This window comes from Sinocyclocheilus anshuiensis, unplaced genomic scaffold (assembly GCF_001515605.1).
Source record: "Sinocyclocheilus anshuiensis isolate Anshui unplaced genomic scaffold, SAMN03320099.WGS_v1.1 scaffold653, whole genome shotgun sequence".
Classification (NCBI taxonomy): Eukaryota; Metazoa; Chordata; class Actinopteri; order Cypriniformes; family Cyprinidae; genus Sinocyclocheilus; species Sinocyclocheilus anshuiensis.
This window is the reverse complement of record NW_015540902.1, coordinates 56,755-79,889: the sequence shown is the minus strand read 5'-3', so window position 1 is coordinate 79,889 and position 23,135 is coordinate 56,755. Positions and strand designations below refer to the sequence as shown.

At 41.5% G+C, this 23,135-nt stretch overlaps 1 protein-coding gene and 2 non-coding genes across 3 annotated transcripts in view; 2 read left to right on the top strand and 1 right to left on the bottom strand.

Moving 5' to 3' along the window:
* The window catches only part of LOC107689048 (LIM and SH3 domain protein 1-like), a 14,246-nt gene extending 6,516 nt beyond the window's left edge, over positions 1-7,730 (bottom strand). The window contains exons 1-2 of the mRNA XM_016486920.1: positions 7,420-7,730; positions 4,365-4,459 (exon numbers count right to left, since the gene is read on the bottom strand). Of these exons, the coding sequence (XP_016342406.1) occupies positions 4,365-4,459; positions 7,420-7,488 (164 nt within the window). The 5' untranslated portion in view covers positions 7,489-7,730. The remainder of the gene's footprint in view (positions 1-4,364; positions 4,460-7,419) is intronic.
* Positions 7,731-9,931: 2,201 nt separating this feature from the next.
* On the top strand, positions 9,932-10,003 carry trnac-gca (transfer RNA cysteine (anticodon GCA)). Its single transcript has one exon. It is a non-coding gene; the product is annotated as a tRNA-Cys (tRNA).
* A 5,132-nt stretch (positions 10,004-15,135) lies between these two features.
* On the top strand, positions 15,136-15,207 carry trnac-gca (transfer RNA cysteine (anticodon GCA)). Its single transcript has one exon. It is a non-coding gene; the product is annotated as a tRNA-Cys (tRNA).
* The last annotated feature ends 7,928 nt before the right edge of the window (positions 15,208-23,135 follow it).

Below are 23,135 nucleotides of genomic sequence, written 5' to 3'. Positions count from 1 at the left end.
AACTAGCTGACGATAAAGTCTAGTTGTTGACATATTTCTGTGTGCGACAGTGCGGAGCGACATCGCGGAAGGCGGTCGTGCATTTGAGGAGTAGCCTATATCGCTAAATGAGGCGCTTGAGCTCCTTTTACAATCTGTAACTGGTTTGGTTAGTGACTCCACACTCAGTCACAGCGTCATCAAACTACGCCTTTGCCTCTTTGTTAATTTTGAATACGCGCCCTCCAGCGGCGAAAATTACATATTGTGCCTTTAATGCTCACAACACCCTATTTTGGGTAAAAATACGAATGATAATACTTTTCTCTAAAGAAACAGGATTCCCTGAATTATCGTCATTGATATCATTATCGCAATAAATACCAGAAATATCGTGATATATTTTTAAGCCCATCCCTACAATGTAAGTTTATGCTAGAAATGTTTTGGAATGGGATATTTGTCTGATTTGTACAGAAATATCCTAGTCTGCCTAACTGCATCACTACATTGTACAGTCATTACAGGTCAAAGCCATCTGATGTTCCGGCGTCATTAATATCGCTTATCAGTTTGAGCCCGATTGAGAAGCAGAGCATATTATTGAAGAGGATCGTGCAGAACCTGTGCAAGCACGGCTTTTACTGGTAGGCCTATGTTTTTTGTTTGTTGTTGTCTCATACCTTTATATATGCTATTATTTGTAAATGCCACTGCTTATGTTAGCTTTTAATATACGGTTTTATCCTGATTAAAGCTTTAATACAGTACGGCAACTGCACGCACGTCCATGTTTAACGCTTCTCATAGCTATGTAAAAATAAGTGTATAATTGGAAGAGTTCATTGTTGGAGCTGAGCTGAATGAGAGAGAGAGAGAGAGAGAGAGAGAGAGAGAGAGAGAGAGAGAGAGAGAGAGAGAGAGAGAGAGAGAGAGAGAGAGAGAGAGAGAGAGAGAGAGAGAGAGAGAGAGAGAGAGAGAGAGAGAGAGAGAGAGAGAGAGAGATGCCGAGCAGGGGGACGTGAGGAACAATATAAAGAACCGCTGCTTTAGAACATTGATTTTGAAACTTGTGAATCCATTAGAATCATTAGAAGACAGAATCACGATTCATATAGGAATAGATTTTTACGTGCACCTCTAGTTTTCTCTTCCTCTTCTCTAAAGCAGCGCAGCATGGCCTCACCCCCTTTGCTGCCTTTTCCCGAGGGCGGGGTTTATCTGGGTTTGTTACGTCACAAACCCGGGAAGAAACTTGTTGTAGTCCCTACCAGCCGTTTTTGTAGGCATTAAACTGCCAGAATTTTAAAAGACGATATCTCCGTTTGCACTGAACTTTCAGCTTCGTAACTTTGCATATAGTTTATGCCCAAACACTACATTACACACTAACGTTAAAAAAGTGAAATCGCAACCAACCACCCCTTTAAAGACACAAATACACAGAATGTGTAAATGTTTAAGATTGAGATTTTTGTAATGGTAATTGATCAATATGTATATGTAAATAAAAGCCTATATTAAAATCTGTTCATCATATAAAGCGAATGTGTCTTTTTAGAAGACTAGGATTAAACCAATTTCAAAGCTTGAAATAATGATTGCTTTGAAAAAATGGACGGACAAAAAAAAATTGTAAATATTAAAATATCTATATGGCAGTATACAGTATGTAGTAGTTTTGCCAATGGTATTAAAATTATTAGTCGTCATGAAATAAAAAAATGACCCTACTTACTTTTTTAGTGCACATTACTAATCTTGTGGTGAACAATTGAATCATGATACAAGTCAATACATTGGAAAAAAAAATTGTCTGCCATCGCTTCTGCTCTGGAATGGCGTTCTCGCTCTGATGACATCAGTTTGACGGCTTGGGGAGAATCCTCTTGTTAAGTCATGACGTAAGGACTGCTGTTTCTGTGTCCATGCCTCTACTTATTTCACTTGAGAATACTATATCAACAGCCATTTATGAGCACTATTTAATTAATATTACATATTTAAGCTAAGCATTTAAAAATTTGCTGTGCACACTACAGTCTCCGTGCTCACAGTGTCTCAGACACTAATATTTTAGCTGAATCACTTTCAGGCCATCTGGGATTTCAGTATGGAGATAAAGGTTAGGGTTATAATTTTTCAGTATTACATGACATCGTGAGTGTGTATATGCACAGTTTGCTGTTTTTTGGGGGGTGTCATAGACTTTTCATTAAGACCCTAAAGAATCATATCAACTTGTGGAAAATGGGCATCCTATGACCCCTTTAACCACTCCTATCCAACCGTGAATCTGCTATGAGAAAGAGGTGGAGTGGAGGTGCACCACAACAAAACCCCGCCCTTTATTCAATATTCCGTTTCACTTGGAAATACATCACAACACTGAAGTCAGTTCTTCTGGTTCACGGGTACACGGGTAAATTTCTGTATCATGACCACTAATTCACGTACTCTGTCAATAAGATAAAAGTGGGTTTTGTTCAAAGTAGCTATTATCCACATAGATCTTTGATATGAATATTTTTGGGAATTCATTCAATATTGCCGGCTAAAAAGTAACTAGTACTCCGAGTAGTTTTTGAGAGGAGTACTTTGTACTTTTACTTAAGTACTGTTTTGACACCAGTACTTTTACTTGTAATCGAGTATTATTTCAGCAATGTAACAGTACTTGTACTTAAGTATAAATTTTCAGTACTCTTTCCACCACTGGAAAGAAGCAGATCTAGACAGAGTGACAGAAATAAATCATTTGCTAAATAAAGACTAAAATCCCCTGGTGTATTACAGAAGTGTGTGAGAATGAGAAATAAGGACCTTGAGATACATCAGTACTCACAGAAGGGATTCATTTGCATATTTTGTATGCCAGCTGGTCATCATGACTTTATAAATGTACTCTAGCCATGTCAAAGTAGCATGCTAGGCCTGGTGGTCTGCATTACCACTGCAACTTGAAGCATGAATGGTAACTTTCTAAAAACAGGAATGCTACAAGTGAGGTATCTGACTCAAGACTTTTAGTGATCAGAAGTTCATTCCAGAGAAGTGAACTCATTTCTGTATGCGTGTATGGTTCATTGTTGTGAAAATAGGAATTTCCCTCCAGTACCCTTCCACTGAATGAATGCACAAGTCAGCTACTGTGTCTGTGGACGTGACCTTTCCACGATCAACTAACACTTACTGAGACAATTGACAATCAGAAACAATTAAAAAAAAGTTATGGCCTTGTTTCACAGACAGGGTTTAGGTTAAGCCAGGATTAGGCCATAGTTCAATTAGGACATTTAAGAATCTTTTATAAATGTGCCTTAGAAAATAACATTGCTTGTGTGCATCTTGAGACAAAACAATGGCACTGACATATTTTAAGAGATGTCAGTGCAAGTTTCTTTCAGGTAAAACAGCCCAGACATGCATTTTAGTCTGGGACTAGGCTTAACCCTTGTCTGTGAAACCAGGGGTATATTAAAATTGGCTCTGTTTACTTTCTTAATGCGTGTGTCTTGTCTTATTTTGAAAGTTGCATCAGTGCACGTCATTCAAAAGACAAATGTGTCTGATTTTGTGTCTTCAAAATATACTAACTTCCTCTTCTTTTGAGGCACTCTTTTTCCGCTATATTCATTTAAGCCAAGCAAGCTACTGGAAACTGTCAGCTAGTTGTCAAACAGACATTGTTTTAGAAACCTTGCATTGTATCTGGTTCCACTTTAATATTTAACACCCACTTTTCATTTCATAATTCTCAATATACCAACATCCGTGTATATATTTGCTCTTGTTAAATATCTTAGTTTACTAAAATAGGGTTGCAAATGGCAATTGATGGTTTGCTTCGTCCAAATATGCCTACTTCCATACTATATAATAGGTGAAAACTGTGAAAAGAGCAGCATGTCTGAATTCATAATATTCAAAATAAAACAGTAGGTGAAAAGTGCTCGGAAGATCTACTACTTTGAGGAGTTGTGAATTGCAGTGAAGCAACGCAACTGACTCTGGAAGGTCATGTGACACTAACAACATGGTGGATGTAGCACGTCCATATTTTATTCATACTACCCATATTAATACTAAATAAAATGTACATTTTACCGGTCATGAAGTAAGTTTCATACCAAATACAGTACCTACCAGACAGCATGCAATTTCGGAGGCAGCTTGTGACTTTAAAGCCACAGTGAAACAGAGGATGTGACTGAATTTATTTCTGTATTATGACATATTTCCAAATTAAACAGATCAGTAACACTGAACCATAATAAAATGAATTTATTTCATGGTAACTTTAGGAATATGTAGCAAAAAAAAAAGCTGACAATGAAAGCAGACATACGTTACGCACAAAACTCACAGAGAGCAGAGATACTTACGCATTACAGTATGGTCTCTTCTCAAAGCCTTTGTAGTTCTTCATGTTTAGAGTCATCTTACAGACTTCACAACTAAAGCATCCTTTATGCCAGTACTGAAAGAGAGACACACAGAGGAATGAAGGATTAAAGCTTTAAAATGTGCTTGTATTGGGAGGTGTATGCAAAAGAAATAGGGAAATTGTCTGCAACCGAGTTGGGAAAGATAAAGTCAGATAAAAAGTGCAAATGACATGAAGATCCCTTAGTGTTGCTAATTCAGTCACTATGGTTGTTACACAGTCTATGTAGTTCACTCTGAGGATTAAATGCAAAAAACAATGGAGTGCTTGTTCTTTGAAAGCAATAGAGGAACCAGCACCACGTGTGACACAAAATAAACCCAACTTGAGGTCATGTCCATTTAAAGAAAATACATGTTGTTTTTTTTCTGTGTGAATGCATCAATTTTAAAGACCTTCTGGCATAGACATTTTATATAGTTCACCCATCTGGATCACACTGGTTGTCAAGTGGTTATTAACTGAATTACATCACCATTTTCCCAGCTTCTTGCAACATAAGGAAAAAACAGAAAGAATGATCCACAACCAAACAACAAATGATGGGAAACACCCTGACGCAACTGAGATACTGGCCTTCAATAGCTATACACTAAAGTATGTAGCTGTAATTTATGGCAGACTTTGATTACCAGCTTCCTTAGTTAATGTTGACCATGGGAGTGTTTCAGTGATAAGAGACCACACACACAGAAAATGGACTGGGGGGACTGACCTGACCCGCTACCCTACATTCCATCTATGCAGCCAGTCACGCATGCTAACTGCAATGCCTATAATTTAGATGGTATTTTTGTCTTTCTATATCCAACACTTTCTTACCAGTCAGCTGGAATGTAGTAGTTGATCACATGTGCTTGTGAGCAACAAAATCATGCATCTATTCTGCACTACCAGGGAGAAGAAGCTGCTAGCAAACACTTGAGCAGAGATTCCGTTCATAGCCAAAAATATAACTAAAAAAAAAACCCCCAGACACTTACTTCAAAATGCTTTTTAGGTATTTAGTCTCTTGCTAAAGGGTTAGAAAAGAAGAAATAGGGAATATATAAGAAAACAGAACAGAAGAAACACACGAGGGAGGATCTGTAGAGAGGTATAAAAGATTCCTTGTGTATTTCAATGGACTAATTAATGGCATATTCTATCTATAGACTACACATTAAAAATAGCTTACAATAGTATAGCACACTGTATTTTACTGATGGATAAATATAAATCAGTATGCAATGATCTTATCTATCTTATGCTCACTGAGGCTGCATTTATTTATTTATTCAAAAATATGGTAAATCAATAATACTGTGAAATGTTATTACCATTTAAAATAACCATTAAAATGTAATTTATTCCTGTGATGGTAAAGCTGAATTTTCAGCATCATCACTTCAGTCTTCAGCGTCACATGATCCTTCAGAAATCATTCTAATATGCCATTTTTTATCAATTTAACGCCTCCTAGCTGAATAAAAACTTACTGATTTAAGTTATTATTTTACAGTGTTTTTCTTTTTGAAGCTTGACAGTCACTATCCACTGCTATTGTCTGGAAAAGGGCTGTCTGGACATTTTACTAAACTTCTCTTTCTGTGTGCCACGCCAAAAAATAAATACATAAATAAAAAAATAAAAATCCTATGCTTTTTGAACAACATGAGAAAGAGTATATATTCATTTTGCCACATAAGTAATACCCCTAGACCACCTCTCTTGGGTGCGGTTCTTCTGAGATGTTCTCCAGAGTGACAGCTGATGAGCTCAAGCACTGAAGCAGAATGACAAGCGATGGTTGGCCTCTCTTCAAGCTGAGGGAAGCGTCGGCATGCCTCAACAACACAACAGTAAGAAGCAACTTATGCAAGGCCTTTCCTCCAGGCAATGAATGGGAACCAACTTGTGTAGGTGTGTGGGGTCAGTGCTGGTTTTGACAACATTTGTGGGAGGTGTGTGCCACCAAACGCCCCCCACGTTTATTTTACATAAACTGCACGTCTCATTCACGCACTATAGGTCTGTACAGTCATTCCTCAAGCTGCCTCGTTCAAGGCCAATCGATTAATGTGCTTTAAAAACGTCCATTACACGCGCCCCAGTTTCTCTCCCTCGCAAATACTTGCGCTGCATGGAAATAAAAGAAGGCGACCCCACCCTCTGGAGCATCTAAAGCAATTCAAAAACTCAAGATTGTACCAAACTCAAAACGAGAGCGATAAGGATATGGGTTAAGAGGGGGTGGGGTCTGCATATAAAACATTTCACAAGCGTGTAGAGCAGCAACACTTCCTCTGACCAGTTGGTAAACATGTTGTATAGATGTGCACACCGTGCAAATGCAAGGCCCGACTAGAATTGCCGTGAAATTGCATGAATGCATGTAACATTTTCCCTTAAATCGCATGTTTTTTTTTTTTTTTTACAGGCCTCAACGTTATACACCCGCGAAGTTGCACATCTGCAAACCTGGCTGGATAACAAAAAACGAGATAGATCGTGTACAGCCCAACCGGTTACTATAAGGGTGCAATATTCACGCCAAGAAACGCTAGCTTTTGACACGACTTGGGCTGTTTTGGGTTTTTCGGGTCCGTCCATGTCGCCCACAGGACAGACAGACTGACACGTCATAAACAAACCTCCTCCTCGCGACCGAGGCCACGAACAAGCTGCAGCCATTGGTTTGAAAAATAACGACCCTGCCGCACACTTCTGTCGATATCACACGATATTCACTGAGACAACTGAACAAACGATAAACAACTTGTAGCGTGCTGTGAAGTTAGCACAATCAAGGCTTTTCATTACTAGTACGTTCGCTTGACACGTTTCCGCTCTGCCCGCATTCCCAATAACGTTAGTCACCACATCGGAAATGGTCTCTTTTAAGCCACATTTGTAAAAATCTGTATTACACGCAGCCAGAGCCATATATACCCCGTTCTCACAGCCAGAGGTGTAAACTGTGCTAGCGTATGCTAAGTTTCGCTTAGCCTTACCTTGTCAAGGCAATTCACTTTTTCCGTGGGATACACCACTCGGTTACATCTGCTACACAGTGGATTCATTTCGGAGGAATTGTACGGCGACGGAATGAGATGAGGAAACGATACGCGGAGCACTATTGGGTTGATAACGCTCGAGGTGAGGATCAGTAGCCGTTAATGAGCCCAGCTCGCACCGCTGGCTGTCAGCGAACGAAGCAGACACGGAAGGCGCGCTCACGGCACTGCCGCTGTGTCCTGCTGCGCGCTCCCGTGCTGAGATAAGCAGGGCATTCAGCGGAAGACTTTCACTCTCGAATATTTCCCGAATCCTTTATCATTTGAAATGAAAGAAACGTCTTGCGCATGAGATAAATGCATGAGATAAATAGCTTATCTTAAATTGCGTTTATCTTCAGTTTGACCTGCTTTAAACCCAAAATCATCAACCGGATGTTACAGATAGACATATTGGGAGTGTACCTGCCCTCACACTGCCTATTCATTCAAACTATCACCTTTTAGAATAAACACTGATAAGGAAGTTTTAAAATGATGTGCATTCAGCATATTCAAACTTTGAGTAATACTAAAACGGCGAAGCGCTTTTATCATCGTGGCGTCTTTGCTGCTGTTTGTTCATGTAAATCGGTTTTCACACGAGCCGTTCACATTCTCTCCAAAGCAGTGAAACACACCATTGTTTCAGTTTCGAATCGGATGCGCCAAAAATACTTTAGCATCACGTTTTCAGCTTCTGTCGCCCTTTGTTCGAGCGACACCTGGTGGCTAAATGTGCAACTACATACATTTCTGTGCAAGTAGGCCTACACGAGCGTTTCATCTCATCCGATTGACATCTGTCTATTTTGTTGTTGTCATACCCACGGTTTAATTAATTGTATAGCTCAATGTATAGTAAACGTATTGCTCAGATGTCTGTAAAGCTAATTAGCTTCACTATAACACATATATATTTTCATTCGCATATTCCTGTTGTAGGGGAGGCTGGGGCTAGCTGTCACACAGGGAAGTTGTCACAATGGCTATATCTCAGTAACTATAAGGTTATTGTCTATTAGACAAACTTGTGTCGTCTCCAAACTAAAATTTCAATTGCACTATATTTTTGTTATAGCTGTTGGCTAAACAAGTGAATTCAATAACACCACACTGATATATACATTCACTGATAAACATGTCAACTGTGTAATGAAGGTAGATATTAACTGTGTACAGATATTTATTTCAGGACATGGGTATGTTTCATAAATGTCACAAAATTTTATAGGGACATGTTGCCATGAGATTTAATTGTTCTAAATGTATACAGGTTATTAATTACACAGTAAAAAATCAGGCCTTACATTTACATTTGTCTTGGGCAATATTGGTGGGATTTAGGTTTTTGGAATTTGTTTATTATTTTATTATTTATTTAATTTTGCCAAGATTTAGTGACCAATGCTGATATATCCTGACCTGGAGGATAATGTATGACAACTAACCCCGGTCCCCCTACCTGAAAAACAAATTACAGTCATAAATAGACTCTACATATGGCAATGCTATTGCATAATATCGTTGTACTGTATATCAGATTTCAGATTACTTTGTGGCCTCAACCACATTAAAAAAAACAAACAAACAAAACAAAACCCTGATTATTTATGGGTATTGCAGCAGGAGGAGAGCACACAGCTATAGGCTCAGAGCTCACACTTGTATACACACCCATTATATACACATGTGCTTGAGCACGCAGTAACCAACCTGTGAAAGCATTACCTGTGTCATGTCATTATCGATGGGGGTATAGCTCAGTGGTAGAGCATTTGACTACAGATCAAGAGGACCCTGGTTCAAATCAGGATGCCCTGTCTTTTTTTTCAGATCACTTAAAAATGAAGAGAACCCTCTAGTAGTGGGGTTTCAAACAGAGTTTGGGGATAACATAGGCCAGACGTATGAAACCTGCCATGAATATCACCTAGAAATAACACAGACAGGACCTGGTTACCACAAAAACAGATCTGGAAATCATTCATTCATGGCTACATGAAGCTTTTCTCTCTTTTTAGATTTTACATAAAAAGTTGTGAAACTCAAACCAACTATTAGGTGTTTTGGCCAACAAGCACAATAGTAGAATTATAATGAAATGGTTGCACAGGATCGAACCCGGGATCAACTGCTTTGCAAAAAGTAAACAGGTACACGCTAACTCACTGAGCTACATACAGCTATCAAGACCGACGCACAACCTAATCTGATGAAAGTCTCATGAAGTCAAAGTCTCTACTGAATTTGAAGTGGAATGCGTGTAGTTGTGTACTTAGCCACTAGATGTCGCCCCAAACAAAGGTGAAACCATAGGTGAAACCATAGGTGAAACAGATCACTTATCTCACGCTAATTATCATGCATCTAGTGGAAGGTGTGAATATCACCTATACATACATTGTTATAGATGGAACGTTAGGTGACTGCCCTGTGAAAATGGCACCTGTAAGAGGTTAACATGTGTGGGGGTATAGCTCAGTGGTAGAGCATTTGACTGCAGCTCAAGAGGTCCCCGGTTCAAATCTGATTGCCCCCTTTTTGAGTTCTTCTTTATTATAATCAGGTCACATGGTTCGATGGCAAGAAACCAATATGAATATGCATATAACTAACTGCAAACCATAACAATAATATAGGCCAAGAACCTGAAGCCTTCCATGAATCTTCATGGCCATATAATCTCACCTACCAGTAACACATATACAGGGCCTGCTTACTAAACACACACCCTGACTACATAAGCAATTATTTTATTATTTTGAACTCACCTAATGACTCGGCAGAAGCAGAAAGCAAGGATAGACTGTCAACAAATCTACTCACTCAACAAGCCCACATTGTCATCAGTAAGATCTCCCACTGATCCCACAGACACACATTTTAAATAATGAGACATGCTAATTTCAATGACTGTTATCTATTGATATTTACAATAAGTAGACTACATTTATTTCATCACCACAATATCAGCACATCAAGTAATTTACACAGGTCTGTAGGCTGAAGTACTATTTAGTATTAACAGCATTTTATATTTATTTGTTTGTTTAATATTAAAAGGTAAGGTCACAGATTAAAATCATGTACATGTCTCTCAGTCATTTCTTTAAGCATATATTGAGAAATGCTATCCCAATTTTGTACTCAACCTGACTGAGGCATTTTTTTTGTGTTGTACTGTAAACTCATACATAAAAATATGTATTTTTACCTTTGCACCATTCTAAACGTGAGAAAGTTTTTTTTGCACCTACATAAAGATTTACCAAATTTAGCACATCACCTATAAAGGGGTGCAAATTAGATCTCACCTTTGTGATGCATAAAAAACAAGTTATTTTGAAACCTAGATTAAAATAAATAATTGGAGACAGATTGTCCAATGACAATGATATATAACTTACTGAATTTGCAAATCAAAATGCACACAACATGCATAGCAAATAGATATTCATGTCTTCGGTTGGCTTTAGCATATGAATCTATAAAAAGAGGGGACAGATTATCATCTGAATGATCAATGCAAAGTGAGCTATAGTCAGCTTTTGTTTGATCTGATAGCGCACAATGTACAAACACAAACGTTTATACACATACACATTCTCTCTCTCTCTCTCACACACACACACACACACACAAAGTCTCCAGGTACGTCCTGGTATCCAGAGTAAGTGGATGAAGTGCGTTCCTCTAGGATTCAATATTTGAAGATTACTCAGACAGAGGCACTGAGAGCTGGATCAAAGTCTTAAGCATGGGTGACATTTAACGCCGTAATATCCTACATATTGCACAGCATCAAAACAGTCAATAATAACAGCACAGTCAAGAATAACTTAAAGAGGTTGAACTGGACCAAGCCCAGGAGGAGGCCATTCATCTGGTGGAGTGGGTCCTCACTCTGATAGGACACTGTAAACCTGCTGAGGCGTAATTCAAGTATACAGCCTTGACTATCCAGCAAGTCTGCTTCGTAACCGGCAGCCCTTTAGAGCGACCTCCGAAGCAATCAAAGAGCTGCTCTGAGTGCCGAAATGGGCCAGAGCGCTCATCGTACACTCGAACCAGGTGGATTGGGATCCTGCTCATCCTCTGAATTAGGAAGAGCTAGCAGGGTAATGACTTGTGCTCTGAATGGAGTGGAGAGCATTTTAGGCACATAGCCGTGTCTTGGTTTGAGGACAACTCTACAGTCGTTAGGCCCAAATTCAAGGCATGAAGAACTGACTGACAGTGCATGTAAGTTGCCCACTCACTTTAACAATGCTAAACCCATTAGGAGGACGGTCTTAAGCAATAGGGGTCGTAAGTCGGCTGGCTGGAGCGGCTTGAAGGGAGGGCCCCGCAGGACCCTGAGGACTATGGATAAGTCCCAGGTCAGCACAGTATGAGGACGAGCCGGATTCAACCTCTGTGCTCCCAACAAATAATTTAACGACAAGGTTGTTCCTGCCGACTGAGTCGCCAGCAACTGGAGCATGGTTTGCCGGCATGACTGCCACATATACTTTGAGCTTGGAAGGGGTGCGTCCCTTATACAGCAGTTCTTGCAGAAAGGTTAACGTGGATAACATGGGTCCTTATTCCATGCTGCACACCAGTCAGAAAAGACTGACCATTTAAGGGCATAGAGGCATCTCATAGATGGGGCTCTAGCCTCCAAAATGGTATTAGTCACTCTTGTGGGGAGCTGTGAAGACTCCCATCGAGGGGCCAAACATGAAGGCTCCACAGCTAGGACCGGGGATGCCAAATCATGCCTTTCGCTTGAGAGAGAAGGTCCTTCTTCAATGGTATCAGCCAGGGGGCTGCCGATAGCAGCTGAATCAACTTGAATCAAATCCAGCACCTGACTTCCCTGACCCGTCTGATGACCTGAGGAAGCAGGGCAATCGGGGAGAAGGCATACAAGTGAGTGCTGGGCCATTTGTGGGACAGGGTATCTTGCTGCTTCGAGAAGTAAATTGGGCAGTGAAAGTTGTCTTCTGAGGTGAAGAGGTCCACCTCTGCCCTCCCGAAGACAGACCAGATCATTTGTTTTCCAAGGGGCCACAGCTCTGATGCAGTGGTGGGTTCCCTTGAGATGAAAACGTCCCAGGTGCCAAGCGTGGCTGGGTGACAGAGAACTCTTGGTTAAACTGATTTTTAGCTCAAGCTGCTCCAGGTGGCTGAGCAACAGTGATCTGTAAGCAATGAGTTCCTGTTCTGATCTGACAAGCCAATCATCGAAGTAATTCATAATGCTGATTCCCATCTGCTGATTCCCACTTCATAAAAAGTTTGCAGGGCCAGAGACAGTCCACATGGCAGGACTGTATATTGATAAGCCACCCCCTCGAATGCAAATCTCAAGAACGGTCTGTGATGAAGGGCTATCTGGATGTGAAAGTAAGCATCTTTCAGATCGACCGATAAAAACCAGTTCCTGGGGAGAAGTTTGGCTTGGAAAACTTGGATCACCACCATCATGTGCAGCGTCATCTTTGGAGCACCGCCATCATGTGCAGCGCTGAGCCAGTCTAGCCAGCCGCTGAATAGTTTGTCAATGCCGGCCATCAAGTCTTTGAGAGGAAGGAAACCAGGATCCACTTCGGGACATGCCCATTCCTCTGCATCCGAAGCTGTCAGCGACATCGGCAACAGCTTCCTCTTCTGATCAGGCAAGGGGCACTGAACCTCACGTGAGAATAAATCTGGCGAATCAAAGTGCTGCAGGGAGACTGAAGCACGCTGGACCTGTGCCAGCGTGAGATCACTCAAACCTGGGAAATCCATCCCTCTGCCCTGCTGTTTCTTTCTTCGAGGCTCCTGGGAGGGGAGAAATGGGGGAGCAGACTAAGGAGGACCGCCTTCATCAAAGAAGGCAATCCGTGACCGAAGCAGGGCGAGACTCATGTTCTAATGTCAGTGAGAGCAATCCGTCTCGATTAGCGCTGCCTCAGCGTGGGTGCTGCTCAGGCACACAACACACTCACCGTGCCCATCTGAGTCCTGCTTCATCCAAAAACACTGAAATAAGAGGAAGAGCAAAACACATCTTACAACAAATGGAAAAGTTGTCTTTTGTGGTGTTTTGTCACTTTCTCCATGACCTGTTCGGAGAAATCTCAAAGTTGAGCCTTGTGCTTCAGAAGAACTCACTTATTCTTCCTCAGGCTAAAGCAGCTATTGGTTCCTGTGTTTGTACAATCAAGGGAATGAAGGACAAACCAGTGAGAAATGGAAAGTTGGAGGAATTTCTCAGTCACACAAACTTAAATTCAGTTTCTCAGCATGAGAATGTGGTGCAGTGCAGGACAAAGCTCAAAGAGAAAAACAGGTCAGAAGGCAGAAGAAAGCAGCCTCATCTGACTACATGGGCATTTCATTTCAAAACATACCACTGACAGGCTGTGATCTCTCAGGTTTCAGTGAAGAACTAAACCACCTCATTAATGAAACTGTAGACATTACAGTTAAGGAACTTGAAAGGAGGTTAACAACACACAGCACAAAAACACACAAGGGACAGAGATCATTCGATTCTTCTCAATATTTTGTCATGATTCTTGGCCAGACGACATCTACACTTATGGAGAAAATGAAATGAAAATGAAAATGACACACTGCTGAAATGGTATCAAGACATCTTTCTGAAAAATAGATGTGACATCAGTGCTGTACAGGCAGAATGGAGATTGCTGAAAACCCTTGTAAAATGACAGTTTTCAGATAAATCCTCAGTTTTCAGTTTGTGGGAAGTACTACTAACAAAAGAGCCCTACTGCATAGATTTCCAGAATGTTTTGCATCTAGTTGAGATAATGCTTGTTCTACCAATTTCGGCTGCTCAGTGTGAACGTGGCTTTTCAGCTCAAAACTGAAGACTGTAGTTCATAAACTGGAAATGACATGCAGTTCCCAAGTGAGCTTCAATTCCCAGAACCTTCACAAGATGAAAATGCTGAAACTGTAAGAAGAGGAGAGACATACACACAACAGGATGACTAAAAGTAAGTGATTTAAAAAAAAATAAAGGGTTAGTTCACCCAAGAATGAAAATTAGCCCATAAATTACTCACCCTCAAGTCATCCTAGGTGTATATGACTTTCTTCTTTCAGACGTATGCGCAGCGCTGACCTCATACATCATCAGCCCGGAGCTGCTTCTGTGTACAACTGTTGGCGCAATCTACATTAAAGTGATTATTACGTTTTGAATATGGATACTTTTCTTACGAAAACGCATCAATTCGCTACAGGAGGCCTTTGTTCACCCCCCGGAGCCGTGTGAGACACTATTTTAATGGATGGGCGCTTTTTATTTAACTTCTTTTGGACTGATGCATGCAACACCCGCTGAGTGGCATTAAACAGCTTGAAAAATCAAAGACAATTTTTAATATAACTCCGACTGGATTCGTCTGAAAGAAGAAAGTCATATACACCTAGGATGACTTGAGGGTGAGTAATTTATGGGCTAATTTTCATTTTTGGGTGAACTAACCCTTTAAGTTCATTGTTATGTGGCTCTTAAAAAAATTATTTGGTGCCTGTTTTCTTCCACTATAGGAGCCAATGGCTTCTTAACTGATTTTTTTTTGTCTGGAGTCCTGTTATATACACAATGTGCTTGAGCACTCAGTAACTAACCTGTGAAAGCATCACCCGTGCCATGTTGTTATAGATGGGGGTATAGCTCAGTGGTAGAGCATTTGACTGCAGATCAAGAGGTCCCCAGTTCAAATCTGGATGCCCCATGTTTTTTCCAGACCACGTAAAAATGAACAGAACCCTCTAATTGTGGGTTTTCAAATAAAGTTTGGGGATAACATATGCCAGATATATGAAACCTGCCATGAATATCACCTAGCAATAAAACAGACAGGACTTGCTTACCATACAAACAGATTTGTAATTCATTCATGGCTATATGAAGCTTTTTATCGCTCTCTTTTTTAGATTTTACATAAAAATTTGTGAAACTCAAACCAACTGTTGCTTGTTTAGGCCAACAAGCACAACAGTAGGATTACAATGAAAATATGTGTGAAGGGTTGCACAGGATCGAACCCGGGATCAACTGCTTTCCAAAAAGAAAACCGGTTCACGCTGACTCACTGAGCTACATTCACTTATCAAAATTGAGGCACAGCTTAATCTGATGAAAGTCTCATGAAATCAAAATGTCTACTGTACTGTATTTGGAGTGGAATGCGTGTAGTTGTGTACTTAGCCACTAGATGTCGCCCCAAACAAAGGTGAAACAGATCACAGAACAAAGTGGCGGTTCTGGCTTGTATGGTACCCAAGGCCCTGCCACCCCTAAATAAATTTTGCATATATACAACCTATAATCACAAATTCAGGCAAATAAAAAAAAAAAACGCACAACTGTACAGCAAATGTGCGTATTATAACCAATCACAAACGATTCTGTTGAGCTTATGAATGCAATTGCCAATCAGAAGCGTTCAGATGAGTCATCGCTGAAACGCCTGTTTCGTTCAGTGTGCGCATTCGCTGACTGAATTCTGCACTCTCGTGAATTCTCTCATCATTAACAACAAAGTGCAGGTGTACATACGAAGCAAGTAAGATATTCATTTGACAATGTAGACAGCTTCACTGATTATAACGGGAGTTTTTTTGAGAGTACTTAAACTCGCACTAGACTTACAGTGACAATGTTCTATGAAAAAAACAGCATATGCTGGTATGTTTTGAAGCTGGGATTTTGGTTTGAGCTGGTTTAAACTGGTCCTTTGCTGGTTTAAACTGGTTCTTTGCTGGTTTAAACTGGTCCTTAGATGGTCATGTGCTGTTTACTGGTTTATGCTGGTCCTTTGCTGGTTTATGCTGGTCATGTGCTGGTCTTAAGCTGGTCGGATCAGTTTAGGACCAGCACATGACCAGCCAAGGACCAGTTTAAACCAGCTAAGGACCAGCATAAACCAGCAAAGGACCAGCTTAAACCAGCATCCCAGCTTCAAAACATACCTAACCAGCATATGCTGGTTTTTTCAACAGGGTGATTATGTAAATGGTCTTTGTTCGATTTCTGTTTATAATTTATTCGCTGTTTGAATAACAATGGAAATTAAAACGTAACTTACAATGTTTTTATTAAATTGTGATCAGCTTAAATACAAATTCTGCAGTATTAAAAATAATTTATGACATGACACCCATATCTGCTACTTGCAGACTTGTTTGTGATGTGTGTAGTTATTAGGCTAAACATAGGCTACTTTTAGCCTTAACCTAGAGGTGGTTCACCCTCTGCCTATGGCCCTGTCCCAAATGGCACACTTCATGTGACCTCGTGGTCTTGCAGATTTACAATGGCCACCTCGTGCGTGTGTCCCTTAAGTCCACGAGACCGTAGGGTGTCCCATTGGTCATTTTAGTTTTCAAAAGTGTGCTCGTGTTGCACGCTAGGAGTATATTGCAATTTACATTTTTGAACCAGATGTGGATTTTAGTTTTATAAGGGGAATATATAAAAATTACATCTTAGTTTTATTTTGTTATAATATGTTGACTGACTTTGCTGCCGAGAGATCAGAGGTGAGCGGAAGAGTGATGTTATCAGCGAATGCCCTAGAGCAGTGGTTCCCAATCCTGGTCCTGGAGAACCCCTGAGGTCTTGGAGTCTTCACTAATGAGCTGATGAGTTGAATCAGGTGTTTGAATAGGGAGACACCAAAAACGTGCAGTGTTGGGGGTTCTCCAGGACCAGGATTGGGAACCACTGCCCTAGAGCAAGAGAGAAGAAGAGAGTGAACGTGAACTGTTAATTGTGTGTGTGTGTGTAGTGAAATCCTCGCATGTAAATAGTAACTCCAACTTCGAACTGGGAAGAATAAAGTTGTAAAAAAAAAAAAGGAAGATGGAGTCTTGTCTGTCCAGGAGTGCAACATAAACTTGGTGTTTCCGCCCGGTCGTGAGTTTGATAGCGAGGAAGCAGGACGAGACACCGGTTACTGGCTGTGACGCAGTGAGAGCTCGGGGCGGCTAGCGAGAGATATCGACTTTGTCAATACTGCAGTGCTACACACAAGTTGTGAAGGTACATGACTTTCTGTCATGTCTAAAACACAGCAGATGTCATCTGAGTGGGAAAATGTCATGGCAGACATAGAAGAAAAGTTGTTAACACTGTTAGCATCGGAGTTGAATGATATATGCACATCGCTGAGCTTAATTGTGGATAGGAGTGAAAGAGACTTACCATGTAAGCTGAGGAGGTGTATTCTTCAGTATTTAGAAGGAGAAGAGGTAACGTCACGAGAGGATGAGGGCTTGTCTGTGTTACTGCAACTAAGTGATAAAACTGATGAACTAAAAGAGAATGTTTTTTCTCTTTTAAAAGAATGTGCTGTACATGTGGAAGAATTGACAATAAAGCAGACTTGAAAGACTTGAAACTTGAAAGAGAAAAATGATGATTGTGAAGCCCCGCTTCAACAAATAGGGCAACAGTCAGTAGAAGGTCAGTATGACACCCAACGAAGTCAGTATGACACCCAGTAACTTAAATGAGCAAAGAGAGAATGTTTCAGCTGCAAACGCAACGGAAGCCGCATCTGTTGCGAATCAGAGTGTAGCCTTTGTTCATCCACTGTACAGAAGAGATCTTAAAATAATAGGACAAATTGGAGAACCAAATCAGAAGGATAAACTGGCATACACTAGTTTGGAAAGACAAATTCAGAGGGCGTTGGAAAAAGGATATGATGAAGGAGAAGTAGTTGAAGCTGTTATTCAAGCCATAGCTCCAGGAACAAAGCTGAAGAGTTACCTTGAAAGCAGGGTTGATTTAACATTACAAGGCCTCAGACAGATACTACGGACTCATTACATTGAAAAGGATGCTACTGAGTTGTACCTCTCCCTCACGCGCGCTGTTTAAGAGCCAAAGGAAACCCCCATACAGTTTGTGGTGCGAGCTATGGACCTGAGACAACAAATTGTCCTCGCTTCAGAAAGAGTTAAATCTGGATTGAAGTACAGTGCAGAACTAATTCAAAATCAGGTCCGCAGGTATCAATAGTGGGAACGAACTGGAAAAGTAGGAGTTGCTTGAAGAAGCAACGTTGGAACTCTCAGCTGCAAATGGAACAGATATTCCGTATGAAGGGTGGATGGAGATTGAATTCACCTTGTGCAAGGATGCGGTAGCTGGGATGAGTGACAAACCTATGCTGGTTCCGATCCTGGTTGCCAGCAGTGACATTGATCGGCCTATAATCGGGTTCAATGTGATTGAAGAATTAGCGCTGACAAATGATCCATCTGGAGACTGCACACGCTCAGGTTACATGGTAAAGAGGCTGTGCTCAGCAATGGTGGTAGGACGCAAAACTGCAAGGGCTGTTCTATCTGTTTTAAAGAAACAGAAGCCTGAAGCTCAACCCCACACAGTCAGGGTAGGCAGGTGGCCAGTGACCATACCCAAGAACATAGTGATGGCAGTGCATTGCAGTTGGCTGAATAAGAGGGTGCTAAGTGCATCACCGGTAGTGTTGGAACCGAACTATGAAGCACCCTGGCCAACAGGCCTAGTGGTCAGAGAACAGTTAATCTATCTACCTGCAGATGATGAGGGTAAAATAGAGGTCTCTGTGGAAAATGTAACAGATAATGATATCACACTGGGCAGTTGCACTACACTTGGCTGGTTGCACAATGTGGATGCTGTCTACCCACTGCAGACAAAGCCTACTGAGGATCAGAGCTCAAGGATGTCAGACAACAGTGTCACCTCACCCGTGCAGCAGCCCTGTCATGGGCCACAAGCTGAGCCCTGGGATCCACCTGTGGATCTGAGCCATTTGCCAGATGACCACCGAGAAAAGGTACAGCAGATGCTCAGAGGGGAATGTGATGTCTTTGCAAAGGATGATTGGGATGCAGGATGCATTAGAAATTTGGAGATGGACATGCAGTTAAAAGACAATGTACCTGTACAGAAAACATACAATGCAATTCCTAGGCATCTCTACCAAGAAGTGAAGACACACATTCAGGATCTACTCAACCGTGGTTGGATCCAGAAGTCCTGCTCTTCTTATTCCTCAACTGTCGTATGCGTCAGGAAGAGAGATGGGAGTCTTCGTCTATGTATAGACTACAGGCTGCTAAACGGGAAGACGCTGCCTGACCGTCATCCAATTCCGAGGATACAGGAGATCCAGGAAGACTTGGGAGGTAACTCCTGGTTCACGGTGTTGGATCAGGGGACGGCTTACCACCAGGGCTTCATGAGCGAGAAAAGCAGACCCTGCACCGCATTTATCACGCCCTAGGGGTTGAACGAATGGGTGAGGATCCCGTTTGAGCTGACTAACGCCCCAGCATCTTTTCAACGCTACATGGAGGGATGTCTGGGAGACCTCCGAGATGAAATCTGTGTCCCGTATTTGGATGATGTCTTGGTGTTTAGCCCCAGCTTTGAACAGCATGTCCAGAATGTGAGGCAAGTTCTGCAACGGCAATGAGAGTGTGGAATAAAACTAAGGCCAAAGAAATGTGATTCCTTCAAAGGTGAAGTCTGCTATGTCGGTCGGGTAGTCTCCGCTGAGGGATACAAAATGAATCCCAAAGAGGTGTAAGCAGTCCAAGAACTGAAGCACGAGTCTCCAACCACTGTGCGAGGGGTGAGAAAGCTGATGGGTTTCCTCAGTTATTACAGAACTTATATACCAGACTTCTCTAGGGTGGCTAGACCCCTTTATGAACTCTTAACCAAGCCCAAGTCTGACCTGAAGCAAAGCCAAAAGAAAAAGGGGACTGGCCGAAAGTCTGTTCAGCTGCCACCGTCCCACCCAATTCAGTGGACAATGATCCATCAGGAGATAGTGAACAGAATCGTAGATCAGCTGACAAATCCACCGGTGATGGCATACCCAGACCTGGAGGAACCGTTCATCCTTCATGTAGATGCATCAGAAGAGGGCCTTGGCACAGTTCTGTACCAGCATCAGAAAGGTGTCCTAAGAGAGATAGCTTATGGATCGTGGACATTGACAGCAGCAGAACGCAACTATAAGCTACACTCAGGAAAATTTGAATTCCTGGAGCTAAAATGGGCCGTAATGGAACGCTTTCGTGATTATCTGTTCCATGCGCCTCACTTTACGGTATATAGTGATAATAATCCTCTGACATATGTCACCAAGTCGATGAAGCTTAAGGCAACCTGACACCCCTGGGTGTCAGAGTTGGCGGATTATAGATTCACACTAAAATACAGACCGGGAACAGCAAACCGAGATGCGGATTTCTTTTCACAAAGGTCGAAGCCCATTGACGAGATCATGTGAGAATGCACCGAGGAATGCCAACAGGAGGCTATTGAATGTATTGGGAAATCTCTGGAGAGAAATCAAACAGGAGAAGTTAATTGGATCTCTGCCATCACCTGTAATGCAGATGCATTGCCAGAGGAGTATAACATCTCAGAACCAATTCAGCCTCTTGTATCAGAAGACATCAGAGTTGCTCAAAATGCAGACGTAGCCATTAGTAGAGTCCTGGCTCTGAAAAGAACACGTGTACTTGAAACATAAAGACAAAGTGACAGATGATGGAGCCGTTAGACAGCTTCTCAGGGAGTGGCCCCATCTGCAGATCGATGGAGATGGCATCCTCAGAAGAGAGACAGTGACAAGAAACCAGTTGGTCGTTCCTGAATCCTTAAATCCTCTTGTCCACAGGCACTTATATGAGGAAATGGGACACTTAGGTGCAGAAAGAATGGTGGCTCTTGCTAGGGAACGCTTCTTCTGGCCTAAGATGAGACAAGAAATGGAACACTATATTACTCAGGTGTGCCATTGTATAAAGAGAAAAAAACTTAACAGGATAACCCGGACTCCTATCCAAAGTATTGAGACCTCTGCACCATTTGAGATGGTCTCTATTGACTACTTACACTTGGACAAGTGTTAAGGGAGGGGAGGAGTACATATTGGTAGTCGTGGATCATTTCACAAAATATGCAAAAAAAATAAGTCTGGGAAAACTGCTGCCAGAAAGCTCTTTGATGACTTTATTATGCGCTTTGGTTTCCCATCCAAGATCCACCATGACCAGGGGAAGGAGTTTGAAAATACCCTCTTCCGCAAGCTCCAAGACTACTGTGGTATCCACCATTCACGCACCTCCCCGTACCACCCACAAGCTAATCCTGCAGAACGCTTCAACAGAACGCTGCTGGGTATGTTGCACACTCTGGGGGAGTCTCAGAAGTCAAGATGGAAGGAACACTTGAATAAGGTGGTACATGCATATAACTCCACTGTGAACGAAGCTATGGGATTTTCTCAGTTTTTCCTTCTCTTTGGTCGTGAGCCAACATTACCTGTGGATCTGATGTTTCCGAAGCAAGGCAATAAACGGAACCAGTCACCCACTGGTTATGCAGAAAAGTGGAGAGATGTCATGCAAGAAGCCTATGCTATTGCGATGCAAAACCTAAAGAAAAGTGCGAGGAGAGGACAGAAAAATTACAATCGACGGGCATGGAGTTCTGCTCTTGAGCCAGGTGACCATGTCTTGGTGAGAAACCTCACACCCAGAGGTGGTCCCGGTAAATTGCGTAGCTACTGGGAGGACGTAATTCATGTGGTCAAAGAACGAAAAGGTGCTGAGAGTCCCGTGTATGTGGTAGAGCCATTGCAAGGAACAGGGAGAAGACGTGTGCGCTGTTGTGCTACGGGTGTCCCGAGTTTGAAACCTGACTCGAGGACCTTTCCCGATCCCCATCTCTCTCAGCTCTGATCTGTCCTGTCATAATAATGGTGAAAATACCAAAAAATAAATCTTAAAGACTCGGAAGTAAATGCCCACTGCTGATTGGCTAACAGTTGTGTATGTTTGACAGCCTACATCCTTCACAGATGGATGTTGCTGTGATTTAGGTTAAAAACGCATAAATACTGTTATTACAATCTGTAATAACAGACAAAGCAATAGTGACCACGTAATAAAAACTCACACTTGTGTTTTGTGACATTACTGTTGGATCCAATATAGTCACACAGCATCATCTTTTAGTTTCAATCTTTCTGAAAATCCTGCCTCGAATTGTGCCTTGTTTGTAAACGAATCCACGGGGACTGGTTACTGACGCAGTCTGGTACTTCATTAAAAATAAAGTTCATTGTTTGGTTTCTGCCTAGACCTGCATTTGTCGCTCTTGTCATTTACCTACTACATGTGTGAATCAGTGGGCAGGGCTAAACAGGCAGTGATGTAGAAGCAGGCGTTGATCTTCTACTGTGGAGGTGGTGTTTAGCCACACTATTACATCAGAGTGGCACATTACACAAGCTGTCGTTTTGGCAGAATAGCTTCAATATAATCTGTTTTTAAACTAATGAGAAAGTTTTGAGTCCTGAAACTTGCAGAATGTTTTTTATAGCACAATAACCTCTTATATATCAAAAGATTTTGATTTCTCTGTTCATGACCCCTTTAAAAGGTCATGCAATTATTGTTTTCATCAGCGATCAATACCTGAGATGTTGGACAATCATGTCCATCACTAATGGATTTTCAATGCAGTTACTTAAAATTAGGATCAGGGCCCGTATTCACAAAACATTTTATCTTACCACTAAGAGTTCTCCTAAATAGCAGTAAAAGTTTTTAGCTAAGAGTTTTCTCTTAAAACCAATTCA